This window comes from Bactrocera dorsalis, chromosome 4 (genome assembly GCF_023373825.1).
Source record: "Bactrocera dorsalis isolate Fly_Bdor chromosome 4, ASM2337382v1, whole genome shotgun sequence".
Lineage (NCBI taxonomy): Eukaryota > Metazoa > Arthropoda > Insecta > Diptera > Tephritidae > Bactrocera > Bactrocera dorsalis.
This window is the reverse complement of record NC_064306.1, coordinates 70,759,961-70,775,806: the sequence shown is the minus strand read 5'-3', so window position 1 is coordinate 70,775,806 and position 15,846 is coordinate 70,759,961. Positions and strand designations below refer to the sequence as shown.

Below are 15,846 nucleotides of genomic sequence, written 5' to 3'. Positions count from 1 at the left end.
TGTTATTGTGTAACGTTTGAAACGCGGCGAGTTACTCGGCGGCAACTGGCCTGTAAACGTCAACTTTGTATTGTAACTTTTTAATTTTAATGTAGAGGTTTCGTTTGTGTTCACTTAACAACTGCAACTAAACTTTTTCTTAAGCACTATGCATTTCGTTTTTGTTATGTTGGCTCGCTTTTGCAATTTGGAATGGTTGGCACACGTGTGACCCCAGCTCAGCGTGCGAGCCTTACATCCTACGAGCCCATCATCAGCTGCTCGAATGCGTCTTCAACGTTGCTCTCGTCGAGCAGATTCAAACTAGCTATATGCGGCATTGTTGCGCTACGTGTCAACCCACCACCCAATACAGCTGTTGCAGTCGCTGGCATACCGTTACTGGTCACTGCAGTCAACGATTTGCGACTCGCCGAAATCTTTTCACTAGTCTTGTGACGATTAATAGTCGACTTCTTTGCTCCCGTCGCTGCGGTGGACGTTGTTGCAGTTGTTATTGCTGAACGCATTTCCACTGCTTCGCCACCACCAAGTTGATTGGGCGATTTTTTGCCTGTGAAGTAAGCCGCCACGGTGCGCTGTTTCTCACCGACCTCCGTCTTATCTATGCCCGCCTCATACATGCGCACATTCAAAGTGTGCCCGGATTTGGTGCGTCGCAATTCACTACCGCCAACACTGTTGCCGAACTTCGGCGACGTCGCCGGCTGCTGGGTGTTCGCTTGATTTTGCATTTGTACAATCTGATTCCACGAATCACTCTTGCTCAAACGATTCGTCCGCGGATGTGCGTCAAAATGCGCGTGCTCATGTTCGTCCTGGCGACGCGACATGGACGTGAATGCGCTGATATTGTTAAAAACAATATTGCGCGGTATGAGATCTTCATCCGGCTGCGGCGTTGCCGGGATTTCCACAATAGAGGGTTTCTTTGTCAGCGTTGAGTGCTGAACAATCTGATGTTGCGTATTCTTTATCACCTTAGTGCTGCTTTCGAACTTTTGGGTTTGCGTATTAGTTGTGGGACTCTGATATGAATTGGGCATGTAATGGTGGCGTTGTGGTGGACCGAATTTTTTCAGTATGGGCATATCCTCCTTGGGCAGTGATGATTTTACAATGTCTGGCGTGTCTGCTGGCGCCGATGACTTATACTCCTGTTTAACTATTGTCTTTGTCTCCGACATGTAGGCGGCTTTGCGTTGCTGCTGCTGTACGTCGTAGACATTGCCAAGACTTTTGCGACGCAGTTCATTCAACTGCAGCTGCTGTTCCTGTTTATGGTCGAACTGGTGCTGCTTACTAGAGACTAGCGACTGTTGTGAGAGCACGCGATTCTGCGCTTGCAGAGGCGTCATTGCTGCATCGAACCCACGCGTTTTCGCCGGGGCCGCCTGTATTGGCTGATACGCGTAGTGTTGTTCCGAGGTATGGCTTTGTGATGATGACGACAATGTCTGACTACGTGTGGTCAATTTAGGAGTGGGTTTAGCTCTGGGTTGTGTGGTTTGTAGCGGTGGCTGCTGTGGTCTTTCTTGTGCTGGCAATTTTGTTTGTAATGGAGGCTGGGGTGGAGGTTTCTGGCTGGGTGTATTAACATATTGAGGCTGGTAATTTGGGTGTGATTCTGACAGTGGTGCATTTTGTACACCTTTTACCGCAGGCTTTGGGGCCACTTGGGGTTTTGGCTGTGCCGAATCCTGTAAGTTGCTTTGTGGCATGGGTTGTGTCTGGGGTGCCACATATGCCTGTGGATTATAAGTGTTTTGCTGTAAGCTATTGACATCCACAGTTTTCCTCGATTGCTTAGGTTGTGGCGAAATTTCATCAACCGTGTGAATAGGATTCGGCGTCCAACTTGTACCAGGTGAAGGTAAGTTATGTGACATTGACGAACTGGCTGATGAATTCTCGGAGAAATTGCGATTTCGCTGCATAGGTAAAGTATTCGGTTGTTGCTTAGCATATTGATTTTCGTGGATGGCTTCGGTGGGGTAAGTTACTGTATAAGCAGTTTGTGTTTCACTTGTGTATGGCACTGAGTTGGTGGAGGAAGTGTTAGAAACATTAAGCGTCTGATACTGTACTTGTTGCTGTTGTGCCGGAGCCTCATTTTCATTTGAATATTTTGTTCTATCCATATACGATTGCTGCTCTAAGCGGTATTTCTGCTCGGCACGTGCCAATTGCAAGCTTCGATCCTTTTGTTGGCTTGGCTTTGGTGGTGTTTTTGGTCTCGGTTTCTTTTGTTTGCTTTGCGCTGGAGCCTTTATTGGATTCTGAATATATTCTGGTATACGATTAGGCTCAAAATTGGTAACTTGAGGAAATAAAGGTTCGACAACTGGCGCTTGATATGAACGACCATCTGGAGATAAGCAAACCTTTGGTGACTCCACTTTTCTTACGGGATCTTTCTTCACTTTCGTTATATTACTTCCACTTTTGCCAATATTTCGCATTGTATGCAATAAGTTTTGAGCGTTACGTGAGTTTTTGCCGAAGACTTCATCGTCACTGGCATGCGCCGTTCGACGATCCCGTATTGTAACGGCAGTTTGACTTTGTGGCTTACCCATTACCCGAGTTTCGGCACGATATTCCATTAAATTGTCTGAATCCAAATCGTCATCAGTATAATCAGTTTGTGGCATGGCTAAAATACTGGGACTTGTTGGTGCACTATCTATTGGGCTCGCATAATCGAATTGTCTTGGCGGTGGTGCATCATTGTAGAATGCTTGGTTTTCTACAGGCGGCTCATAGGTTGGATTGGAACTGGTTAAAACCAGTGGTGTTGCATGAGGATCGGTCAATGAGCTTTCGCGCTGTCGCACATAGTCCGCAGTTATTGAAGTCTCAACAGCCGATGGCAGGCATGGATAACTTTTGTAGTTATTAGTGCGGGCTAAGTCGGCATATGTAAAGGATATATTTGTTGGCGGTGGTGGAGCTGCGTATATGTTAGTTGTTGATGCGTAAACTTGTGATGGTTGTTGCTGTTGTGGCACATAATGACTCTGTGCAGCCATATATGGATCAGCTGCGCTTGGCAGCGAAGGACGTTTCTTGTATTCATCCATTTGTGGTTGGCTTACCTTTGGCGAACGCAATGAATGATGCCTCTGCAAATATGAATGTTGGTGATTATCATTTTGTGAACGCTCCTCGAAAGTATGCGCTTTCTTTCTGAAATCACTATTGTCTACTGCGGGCTTCGCAACCCAAGGCAGACCAATGGGCGATGAAGTTGTAGATGAGGGTGATGTTACATGAGCGCCATTCACTGACGGTTTTGTGGTCAGGAATTGCGGTGAGGCAGGTGTCAACTGCACGGGTGCTGAGTGGGGTTTCTTGGTGATGGACGGTGGTTGCCAAGTATTTGACTTTTGTGGCAGTTGTGGTATGGGTTTGAAAATGTTATGACCATGTACATCGTTGTTCTCGATGGGTCGAAAAACGGATTGAGGCGCATGCTGGAATTTATTCACCGGTGCTGGTTTGGGCACCGTCATGCTCGGCATGGCAGCATGTTGTGCCGCAGCCAATCGCTCTCGTTCCATAATTTCTCTCTCGTAGAACTCACGTTCCAGTCGATCGCGTTCCTGCCTTTCGCGCTCTAAACGTTGACGCTCCTGCCGATCACGTTCAATGCGTTCACGCTCTAGACGTTCTCTCTCCATACGACGTAGACGTTCATTCTCCTCATGTTGACTACGCTGTAGCTGGTGCTGATGTGCCAGTTGTTGCTGTTGCTGCCTCTGTTGTTGTTGATATTGTAGGTACTGTTGTTGTTGTTGTTGATGCTGGTTGTGTTCTTGGTTCGCCACTTGTTTCTGCCAGTAACTCTTACTTGCGCTGTGTGGCACATGTCCTGGTGCTTGCGGTGGTTTGCCCGTGGTGACCTGTGCTGCAGCACCCACCTCAAACGTGTGCTTTAAATTACCGAATTTATTGGTCCAGTTAGACACAGAACGCGAACCGGTCCAACCAAGTCCAGGCTTAGCGCTTTGCTTATTGATGAAGGCTAGAAATTTGTGATCATTTTCGGTCTTTGGCACGAAAGGCGGCACAGCGTTGCGCACTTTGTGCTTGACATTAACTTGCAGAGTGCGCTTCAATCCCAGTTGAGGAGTTTTGTCTTCCTGTTCCGAATCTGTATCAAAATCTGGGTTATATTTCTTAGTCTTTGGTATATCAATGGTGTTTGCGCGCTTCATAAGTTGTTTCTTGCTTGAGAAACGGTTAGACTTATAGGCAGAATCAGGCGAAATATTACCATTTGCGTGAAACTCCTTCTGCTCTTCTTGGTTGTCATTAACAAAGGGTTCAGGATCATTAGTGATTGGATTCGGCTGAAAGCTTACCGAAAAGTTGCCTGACAAGGGCCGTTTGCTCTTTTGGCCATCATTTTCTCTAAGGGTTGGATGCGCATCACCATTCAAACATACTATAGAGTTCTTAAGTTGATTCGGCACAAATTGATTCGGGCGGTAGAGTGTAGAAGATGAGCTGCTCGTGAGTATGGCACCCGACGAAGGATTCTTCTCGATGGGAAACCATTGTGGTGGCGTTAGTGGATTTGCTGTCATGCCACTCTCTGGCGTTGTGCAGTTTGATATATTGTCTATCAACTGCATATCTTCCATGTAGCGACGGGCATCAGCTAATTCTTCACGACTAACACCTACCGTATGGCGGCTGTTGCGATTTCGTCGTCGAGCAAAGCGTTGCCGATTCGCGCGTTGTCCGTCGCCCTCCGGTGAAGAAGTTTCATCAAACTGTCCACCATTATCGGCCATATTTGACAAATTTACTGCTGCATCACGTGAAGTGAGACCGTTCTGGAGACGTGCGACCAATGCCAACAACGCTTCACGTTTACTACCATCAACCGGTATGTTTTTGCCCTCTTTCAGTGACAACTCGAGACGAGTAAGCGCTGTTGTAACCTCCTCAATTAAATTGGAATCACTTTGCAATTGCAAACTATCACGCAAACCTGCCGCAATGAGGCGCAAGTCCTCACCACTTTCCGTACCTGAGTCCTCCTTTTGAGGAACACTTAACCTATCCAGCTGCTTCTGTTGGGAAGAGCTAACACTATTGCCGGTGCTCTTTGGCATTACAATATCACGTGTCATTGTTGTTTCAGACGAGTTTGAATCTAAGGTTTTGTCAGAGTTCGTGCAATCTGCACTTGTTGGTTGTATATTTGGGTCACTGTGTGTGTGGTTTAGGTTTGTGTGGTCAGTGTAGTTTTTACTGTCTTCGTTATTGTTGGTGGTGTTGTTATTGTTGTTGCAATTATTAACAGTACACAAATCACTATGTTCACTAATCTTAATACTACTACTACTACAGCCCTTATTTGTACGTGTGCTAGTGATTGCAGGTAGATTCAGCTCCGTATTCGGTGCTCTTTCTTGAAAGTTCCGTGCGTTGGCAATTGCGTTTGGCAAACTCTTTTGCAAAATATCTTGCAATAGCGGCACTAGGGACTCACCCTTATCGTCATCGACGGATTTCGAGTCGGTTTTGTCGACACTCGATTCAGCTACAGTCTCTTCGTTCGAGTTTGAATTCTTACTATCGCTTTCAACGTTAGCTTCTTCGTTTGTTTCTTTTGTGGCAACACTTTCTTTTACTTCTAAGTTTACTTCTTCAATTTCTTTAGCGACTTGCTCTACCTTCTCTTCTTTTACATTTTCAGTAACACTAGTAACTTTTTCTTTATCAATATTTTCTGCTTCTTCTTCTTCCTTCTTTTCTATATTATCTGTGATCTCTTTAGCTTCACTAGCTATGTTTTGACTTGATTTGAATACTTCTTCTTCGCCTAGATCGGCTTCAGCATCACTGTAATCGGTTACAGTAACCTCTTCAATGATCTCCTCGTACTCACTAGCACTGCTTTCATCGACTTCTGGAACGTTTTCGGATATATCACCCGATTTTAAATCTTTTTTCTCTAAAGATAGTACAAATACAAAAAAAAACGTAAGAATTTATGCTCTAACAAAAACTTATCGACTGCAATTATGATAATTTGGAATAGTTTTTGACAGTTCGGGTGTAATGTACGAAATTGAAACGAAAACGATCGACAATACACTTGACCGGAAACCCATTAATTGAAACATATCCAAAAACTTTAGTTGACAGGCACAAGGTATTGAAGGTAATAATTTTCTTTTTTTGGAAAGTGGAGCACTTGTCTTCGGTACAACACATGAATTTACAATTACTTTAAACGCACGAGACACGAACTCATCTCACGAAGTGGTACGTGTATGTTTGAATGATATAAACCATATGAAAGAGTTGACAGCAAATGGCGGTATTATGAAAAGTAGAGACGTATGAGCTGAAGTGTATGAAGCGCGGTACGTAAAACAACAACTAAATTGAAGATAAATTGGATAATGGAAACATTATATGTGTACGTTCACATTCAAACGCATACCAACCGCTTAAGTATGTACCTAAAATACTGTATTGGCTGGATACCCAAACTCAAGATTTACAGAGTCTTGCCTAGCTTATTATCAATCTAGAAACAAAATAAAGGTAATTATTATTTCAAAAGGAAATACTGCCAAAGTAGTAAAGGTGTTTCAATATTTTATATTACTTATGTGTTTTGTGAGCACTAATAATTACCCAACACCGTTATTACCAAAAGGTTTATTTTTTTTACTGATCAATAAGTTTTTGAAATTCTCAAACACCAAATTTTGTAAAATAATTTTGCTCCCACATTTCCTAAAATTCAATGCATCTTGTCATTACCTTCACGTTCCGCCATTAAATCTCGTAGACGCGCGCGTATCTTCCGGCGTTCTTCGTATGTTGTGGCCTGTTCAAGCTGTGCGAGATTTCATTGATTTTAGTTGGAATGTTCAATTTCAAATTTTCAAAATGATTGTAACGAGGCGAAATAAAAGGCGTGGCGCACTTACCAATTCTTTTAAGATTTCTTCGTCCCAGATCTCCTCGATATCACAAGTTGTACGGGTAACTGGTGTTGAAGAGCTTCCAGACTTGGTCGTTTTCGTTATGCGAGTGGTTTTCACCTGCAAATCAAGGCAACAGTAAAGTAAGTAAGTGAATTTGTGGACCGAGGAAGTCTTATATTTACTAAATGCAATGAACAAACACACAAAGATTTCTATATGTGTGCATGAGTTTATGAAGAATTCTACAATATTTAAAATTAAATAGGACGACTTAACTGTAAATATAATGTATACAAAGATATTTCCACATATGGTTGTATGCATGTATAGCGTGTAGATGAAACGCCACATCCAATAACAGAACTCGGAAGTTAATTAAACTCGTGCGAAGGTAAACGAACTCATTTTCCGATAAATTAAGCAAATGGCCTCATACGAGTATTTCGTCTCTATTTTTTCATACGAAAATTATTGCGTAGTGAATTAAAACTGCGTCAATGTGAAAAGTTGCATGGCGTAAAATATATTTCTTTGTTCTTTTGCCTAATTGCACACATACTATTGTATTTAAAATTTGTGATTTCGAAAAATTAATATTTTTAAGTTTATTTGAAAGGATTTTTCCAATAAAAATAACCAAGTGCTTTTATATTTTGATTGGTTTTGGAAGGCAAAAACAAAAATCATGGTCGAATATATGTATGTAGATAGACGAACTGTAACATACTTTTGTATGGGAAAGAAAAAAGCGAAAAACTTGTAGGATTCTCCAAAAAATTATCAAAAATATAAAAAGCTCCAATAGAAAGCGGCTGGATATACTTTTTAAAATCATTTTCCATTTTAATAAGTTTCATTTAATACGCTTTTCCTTCAACCTCATATATACTCGAGTACTTCAGAAAACAAAAAACAATAAAACAAATAATTATTTCAATTTAAATAGCAAACCATACATTTCCCACAAAAATACGGCCAACCAAGAATTTCACCATTTTTGGTAACAACAATCGGTCGAACGCCAAACAGCCAGCCAAGCGAGCGGCCACATGGCAAAATGTTTTTTCTCTCGCTTTATTTTTATTTATTTCTGTCGTAAAGTTTCCGACGTTTTCAAATTTTCGAATTTTTGAAAAATAACAAATAGCCGCAACACGCGTTTCTATTTTTGGACGTAAATCATGTTCAATACGTTGAAGAGAAATGCCTCACAGTACATACAAATGTATGTACTACGATATAGTACAGGCAGACATACACTGATAAATAATTAAAACAAGCAGAAAAAAAACATTAAACAAAATTCTCAACGAATATACAGAGCAATGCCAGCCAATGTTGCTGTAGAGGCCGTTGTTCTCAGAAATTCAAATCAAATGCGAGTAAATATATGCTCTAAATACACCGCTCCTTGCTGAGTATAAGAGTCTTCGAAATGAAAGATTTTTGTAAACAAAACAAATAGTGTCTCACATGTTCTAATTTTATTTATCGGGATCAATTAATTCACCTGCATGTAGCATTGTGGTGTTTTTTTGCGCTCGTCTTCGGCTGCTAGTGTTTGTGTATGTTTGCAATCAATTATAAAAACAAATGTTTTTGAGAGGCATCGACGACCAGTAAAAAGTTGCACTAAACTACAATATATGAACTGCAGCGGTTTGCTAACAACTAACTGAAGTTTTTCGTTTAGGTTAATATAAAGGTTACGAAAAGAGCAAGAAAACCTCAAATTCTGAAGTATTTCTGAAACTATGTTGCCACTACAGCACCACAGATCTACAGATACTTATTATATCCAGGTATTTTTCCCATTCTAAAAGTTGTGTCAATAAGTAGTATGTGTATGTTAAAATAGTTGAAGAGTAACATGACACATACTCGTCATTTGGTGTTTGGCTAAATTTTTGGCACACAAATTAAACATTGTGGCCAATTTTAAGCACTTTGAGATCACAGTCGGTACAAAAAAATCGATAAAAATCAAGATAATATACTTGTATGAGTATTTATTTATACACTTGATAAAAACATAAAAAGTTAGTATACTCCAGTTCTTAAGAATGACAAGAGACAGAAAAAAAACATTATACATTACAGTGCTTTAGCTTCGTGTTATTGTATTTCCTTACAAAAATGCAATTGAAATTTTCACAAGAGAAATGAAAAAAATGTTTGTTCATTGTTCGAATACAAATTATTTTTCGGTCCTGAACTTTTATCAAACATCTGATTTTTAACACATTCACATACAAATAATCTCTATTCCACAAGCTCACCAGGATCTTTCGATAATTAAAGAAATAAAGCTACTATCTCACAACTATCGAATATTCTGCGTTATGTATAAAGTGCCCTGGAAACCTATTTATACATTTGAACCCGCTGGGTACCGAATATTTGGATCCTATAGTTGACTTTTTACCGCAAATATCGGTCGATGTGTGAAATATTTACTTCTTTTACTTCTCACATGTAACTATATGTACCTAACTTCCAGGCCACTTTACACCGCATATATCGGCCAGCATGTGAGTTATCTCTATGAAAATGAGAGAGCGTGCGTTACTTATAACAGTGTATCCTTGTGTCTTATGCATTCAATTCTAAGAGTGAACCTTCACTAAAAGAGAACATTAAATGCCAAAGTAGTATTGTCACACTTTTATTGAATTGTTCACATTGCTTTTGCAACCAGTTACTACAGAATATTATAGTTTTGTTCATCTAATGGTTGCACGTATCATCTAAAACTAAACGAGATAGATATAGGATTATATATGATCAGGATGGAACGCTCAATCAACACCATATCTTGATAGGCGTCACAGTCTTGACAATCCATCGAGGAATCCAAAATATCACTCCGTAACTCCTTAACAGTTACAGCTACAGATTTCAGAACTACTAGAAAAAAAATTAGTTAAAATTGTTTTATTCATTACAATGGCATTGGCGTCAAGCTCAGTTGGACCTCCTAGTTTGGTTTCTTTATCTGAGACATTTAGTCTACATTCAATAGTTTCCTATTACCAACTACGAAAATTCTGATCTAATTTGTTAATGCTATGGTTAACTTGTACAGAATCCATAGTAAATGATTAATATTCAAGAGTCTCTTTGCGCTCAGAACAAAAAGGGCACCTTTTGTAGAACTATTCATTAATATGTTATGGTGAAGGATAGGCAAACGTGATGGATAGAAAAACATTAATTTCGGTTGAAGCACATATACACACAATACCCTCTACAAATACAAAAGATTCCATACTAGAACTTAATTTACTAACTGCAGGGCAGCTAAATGCTATGGTGATTCGATCTGAACAATTTCTTCGGAGAATGCATCGTTGCTTTTGACAATAATCCATGCCAAATTTCGTGAAGTTATTTTCTCAAATAAAAAAGGTTTTCATACAAGAACTGCATTTTGACCGATCTGCTTGTATAGCAGCTATATGCGATAGTATTCAAACTTGAAAATTTTTTTCGAATATTTTACCTTTGTTTTGGACAATAATCCATGCCAAATTTGGGAATACATATATATCAACATGCTGATCGTTATTGAGTAAATATATTTTATAGGGTCTACGACGTTTCCTTTTTGGTGTCACAAGCATTGTGGCAACCTTAATATACCCTGTTCAGGGTATAAAAACCACAAGGCATGTGTGTAATTTTAATTAGATGCTCTACGTTTCTAAACATATGCATATGTACATATATTCTCTAAGTGTGACGTTCTTCTAATTTTAATTAGGAAGTAGCGTTGTGATGTCAAATTCCGTGTACTTGGCATTAAATGAAAGAAGCTATAGATCAATTCGAGGTAAAACAACAAAGAACAGCATTAGATTTAATGCATACCAGAACAAACACGTGTATATATGCATACACATACTTGCACATGTACATATATTTGTAAGTATTTATTTAAGGAGACAACGAAGAAATTGCGCGTAAATAAAAGTCATTGGCATTGAACTGACGCAAAATGACAACTCATCGCCATGACCGAGCCAAAGTAATTCTAATTGATACGTGGCTAAATCTGCTTAGACGTATTTTACATAGCCTCACACACACATAGGAGCTAGTGTATGAATGTATCTATATACATAAATGATTGCGAGCACAATGCAAGCAATGACCACTTAATGGAAGCTGCGATTGGGTGTCGCTGACATCGAGGAGGAAGACAGCAAACAAAGTAGATAATGGAGGCGCTTAGGCTTGACGGTAGCTGCACAAGGAAGATTTACACATACACGTGTACATTTTATTAAGTTAAGGGCAATAAATACACGGCTTTTAAAACAAATTCTAGAGAGTGATATAATTAGGATTTTGTATTATTTTAGCATTTTGGCGAATATGCATAGCCACCCACACATGTCGTTATGTCGAGATAACGCAGATTTATATGTAGATATGTGTGCATACATATATGTATGTATGTATAAATAATTATATTATATTCACACCTACGAGCACGGGTGATTTAGATATTTCGACAGCACTAAACCAAAAGCAAGGTCAAACCAACAGCTGTTGGATTTGTTTTTTCACCCTTTTAAATAATCATTTTTTATAATTTTCGAAAATTAAAAAAATAGTTCTCATCGAAGGTGTATTGAACAACAAAATCACAGCAATATTTTTAGACACACCGCGGTGATTTGAGCAGGACCAAATGGGAAAGCAGCGCGCAAATTTCAGACAAATATGTTTGCAATACCGAAGTTTTAAAAGAAAAAATAACGGTAGCATGCTGGTACGAATGCTATGCAAAATATGAAAAAGCAACTATTATACTCAAAACTTTTTCGGCAAGAAATTGCAATGCTTTCATTGTGCTTACCCTGTTTAGCAGCGGAAGTGGAAGCGGCCTAAATTGTTCTGAGTGCAACAACTCGAGGCGGAATATTTGCACACTCGCGACACGAATTCTGTGTTATGCAGCGCGTTTGCGTTCCCTGTGCGTTTCGGTGCGTATTTGAAAGGCCAGTCACAGCAGCACATCCAAATTTTTCAAAAAATGTTTGTAGATGCTTTTGAGCGTACGTACGTATGTACGTATGTGTGTGTTTAAAATAACTGAACAAACCAAAATTGATTTAGTTTTTGTTTTTGATTTTTTTTTTTGCTTTTTTAGTTATTAGCTATTATTTTTTAGCTGTTTTTGAAATTTTTTAAGAATTTTGGCACGTCGCACTATCACACGCTATCTGTTAAAGAAATAGAAATGCACCGTTGAATTTTTAGCACATTTTTGTGCATTGACTGTGCATACACTTGTATGTATGCATAGGTGTGGTAAATGCTTTAGTAGTTGCTCAGAAGTATGCGAAGCATTCGAGTATATGCAAGTGCTCCATTTTCTTCGCAGATTTGTTTGGCAGTTGAGATCAAAATATTGTTTAATTAGAATTTCTGGCAATTTAAAATTTGATTCGTAGTATTACGAACTTGTATGTATGTTTACGGATTTTTTGTTTGTTTTTTATTTAAGTAAGTAAATATTATTTAAATATTTATTATGAAATAATATATATGTATGTATGTATGTGTATGCAATTAATTAAATACCAAAAGCGTAAGTTTTGAAAATTTATATATTTTAATTTTTATGCCATGAATTAAGTAATAAAAACTCAATATTTTTCATATACATGCACGCATACATACATACAAAAATATATAATTCCGTTTAACACGATTTTAAACCATAACTTAGGCGTATTGCATTCAATTGGTGCATATACATACATATGTACATATATGTATGTAGTAAGTATTTACTTCATTTTATTTTATATTATTTGTGTATCACTAATTTTCACAAATGTGGTTTCATAACTGCAGCAAAAGTATTTATTTAATTCACAAAATATTCAATTAAAATTTTTAGTTAAAAATATTTAATTTTTTTTAATTTTAAATATTTTTTTTTTAATTTATTATTATAAATAAATATTAAAAAATTTTTAGTAATTTTCCTCTTTCATACTCGGCGCAAGCTGGCACCGACAGCAGCAACAGCAGAAAATAAACTGGCTAAATTCTCCTGAAGAAAGTTTCCGACATTTGTTATTTTTGGAAACGCACATTATAATATACAATACAAACAGACAAGTATATATTTTCAACGCTTTTGGCTGTGCGCACACTGTTGTCGGAAATAATTGCAGTATTCACAACCGCGAGCCATAAAACTTGGTGGGTGTAAATTTGCCATTATATTGCAGCGACATAATTGAATAATTTTCAAATGTTTATAATTCTTTTCGTGAAACAATTTAAACACTTTGTAAAACTTGACAAAAACAAAATCCACTGCGGTTGACGTTAAATAAACACGCTTATCGACGCGCACTTTTAGCACAGAGTGTATGTTGCGTTCTCCACGGAAAATAAACTAAAAAAGAATGATTTGAAAATTTTCGAAAATTTTTCAAACATAAAAATAGTGCGATCATGGCTATTTTTGTCTCGTATTAGAGCATTTCGTTGGCTGTTTCGCTGTGTTGCTGCTCGCAGAGAAGGTGCCGAGAGGGAATACTGGTCCTCGACGGGCTCAACTCAGGTGTACTTATGTACTTATATGTAGTATATACATATAAAAATACATGTATTTGTGTACAGAGGCTCGTTGCACAAAGGTGTAGTTCACTAATTGCATTCAAGATGTACATATACATATATACATATATGTGCATTACATATGTATATATTTATATGCTTCTGTAGTTACATACATACTATATGCCTTATGACAAATGATTAAATAATCGTTTCGAAATTCGAATTTATACATTTGACACATTTTTCGCAACGTATTCACTTTACAACGGCACTACATATGCACAAGCTGGTATATATGGCACTTAAAGGCTTATAGATCGCTTTAGCTGCATAATCACTTGTTTTAAATCTCACTTATGCAGCAATTTATATAATTTCAATATTTAATATAATATATATATTTTTCATTTACTTTTTGGTCAACTTATTTTCCGGCAACCTACGCCTTAATCACTTGAGACATACAAGTGATCGATTCCGCCTCCGAGTGTGTACTAAATCAGCGAAAAGCACAAATTGTTGCAGGAAGCTAGGAAGCTGGCAAGCACAAGTATCCGGCGGCACCAAAGCAATTCGTACCATATGCACAGAACATAAATAAGAATATATAAATACATCCAATACGAAAATATGCTAGCGTATGTGCATATTTCAGTGGGCACCTGCATACATATACATACATACATACATATATGAATTTATGAACAACTGGTACATGCGCTGAGCGAAATTAAAGAGCAGAGAGTGTGGGAGTTCTCACTGCAAGGAAGATGTGGCTTCTCAGCTGCCTTTTAGGGTTTTATTGTGATCGTCATTGAAATGGACCAAAATAGTGAACATTGAAGTATAGATTTATTATTTGAAACTTAAAGCATTAATTTATATATATAATTTAAAAAAATAAAATAAAAATAAACTATAACAGTAGAATTAAATTTCATACTGTTCACTTTGAAAAAGTTGAGATACCGAGTCTGGAAAGTTCCAGTTTGCTATGATTTACCATTTCTGTGTCAAACGAACAGAAACTGGTAAAGTTTGACAAAGAAAGATCGAGTCTTATTTATTGCCTCAAATAAGTGCTATTTCATTTTCGTTATACTTGGTATTAAGCTTAGTGACATACAGTGATGTTAAAATTGCTTTTCTTTCTACCAACTCACCGCTTTATTCTTCAGTAGATCTCTGTCGCCATCATCCCCATCACCGTATGAAGTTTTGGTGATGGTAGTAGTTGTTGTTTGTTTGGTTGTTGGCAAAACACTTTCGACGCCTTTCATTATAACGCTGGCACCTAGAAATTTATTCAACAATGAACGCGCCTCGCGATCCTCAGCCGTATCGCCTTCTTCTACAACTGCGTTATAAGAGAAATTCACACCATTTAACTCTTATATAACATAACATGTGATAATATGGTTTGTATGCGCTCAGCATTATACTTACCATAATCTGCATTACGCATACGCTCCAGCGCATCATCCACGCTGGTCACCACTTTAGTTTCGCCGCTGCTGTTAAGGAACGAGCGTGTGGACTTAGTCGACGAACGAGTACTCAAGTGACATTGGTCTGCGTCGTTATCGTCGTAGTCAGTGAGAATACGCCGTGTTTGTTTCTGACGCAGCTGCACGTTTTGTTCATCATCGGAATCGCCGCGGTAACCATGACTGCTCGATGTTGTTGTATATTTTTCAGTAGTTATTTCGTAACCATCTAAATGAGCGATTTTTGTTTAACAAATGTGATGGAAAAGCGCTTATTTCTTTATTATTTACCTCCACTTGGTTCTGATGATGATCCACGGCTGGTACGTAAAATCAAACCGGCCTTTGGGTAGCCACCAGATTTTTCTGTCACTGATTGTGAAGACTCTTTTCGTATGAATTTCTCACTCAGCTCCTTCACTGATCCACGGCGAACATATTTGCTGGACGTTGTAGTGAAGTCCTCTGTGTCTGGCATTATAGCTTCCGGTTTGTCAAAAACCTTTCGAAAATAATACATAGGTCATCATAATATGTGCGATAGTTTCATTGAATAGTACTTACGTAATCCTTATCGAGTTTCTCAACTTTTCTGATGACATCCACATTATCCTCTGAGGATTTACGGCTTTGCTCAAGAGTTTTCGTAATTTCTTCGAGTTCATCGGCATTTGTTGAATAAATGTACTCCTTACGCTCAACTTTCGGCTTTGTTTTACTATCTGAATAATACTTCTCCTCGATGACATAGCCTGTGACTTCTACGGAACACAAATTGGAGCAATCAATGCACAATTTTTTTTACTTAATTG

General features: G+C 38.3%; 1 protein-coding gene and 1 long non-coding RNA gene across 2 annotated transcripts in view; both read right to left on the bottom strand.

The window, feature by feature from the left end:
- The window catches only part of LOC105234062 (uncharacterized), a 55,010-nt gene that overhangs the window by 7,043 nt on the left and 32,121 nt on the right, over nucleotides 1-15,846 (bottom strand). Inside the window, exons 6-12 of the mRNA XM_049455776.1 lie at nucleotides 15,599-15,795; nucleotides 15,326-15,536; nucleotides 14,994-15,263; nucleotides 14,711-14,904; nucleotides 6,963-7,076; nucleotides 6,793-6,868; nucleotides 244-5,971 (exon numbers count right to left, since the gene is read on the bottom strand). Coding sequence (XP_049311733.1) covers nucleotides 244-5,971; nucleotides 6,793-6,868; nucleotides 6,963-7,076; nucleotides 14,711-14,904; nucleotides 14,994-15,263; nucleotides 15,326-15,536; nucleotides 15,599-15,795 — 6,790 coding nt within the window. The remainder of the gene's footprint in view (nucleotides 1-243; nucleotides 5,972-6,792; nucleotides 6,869-6,962; nucleotides 7,077-14,710; nucleotides 14,905-14,993; nucleotides 15,264-15,325; nucleotides 15,537-15,598; nucleotides 15,796-15,846) is intronic.
- Nucleotides 12,128-14,691, bottom strand: LOC125778369 (uncharacterized). The gene is made up of 2 exons (XR_007422664.1): nucleotides 13,960-14,691; nucleotides 12,128-12,430 (listed from the first exon to the last, which is right to left on the bottom strand). It is a non-coding gene; the product is annotated as an uncharacterized LOC125778369 (long non-coding RNA).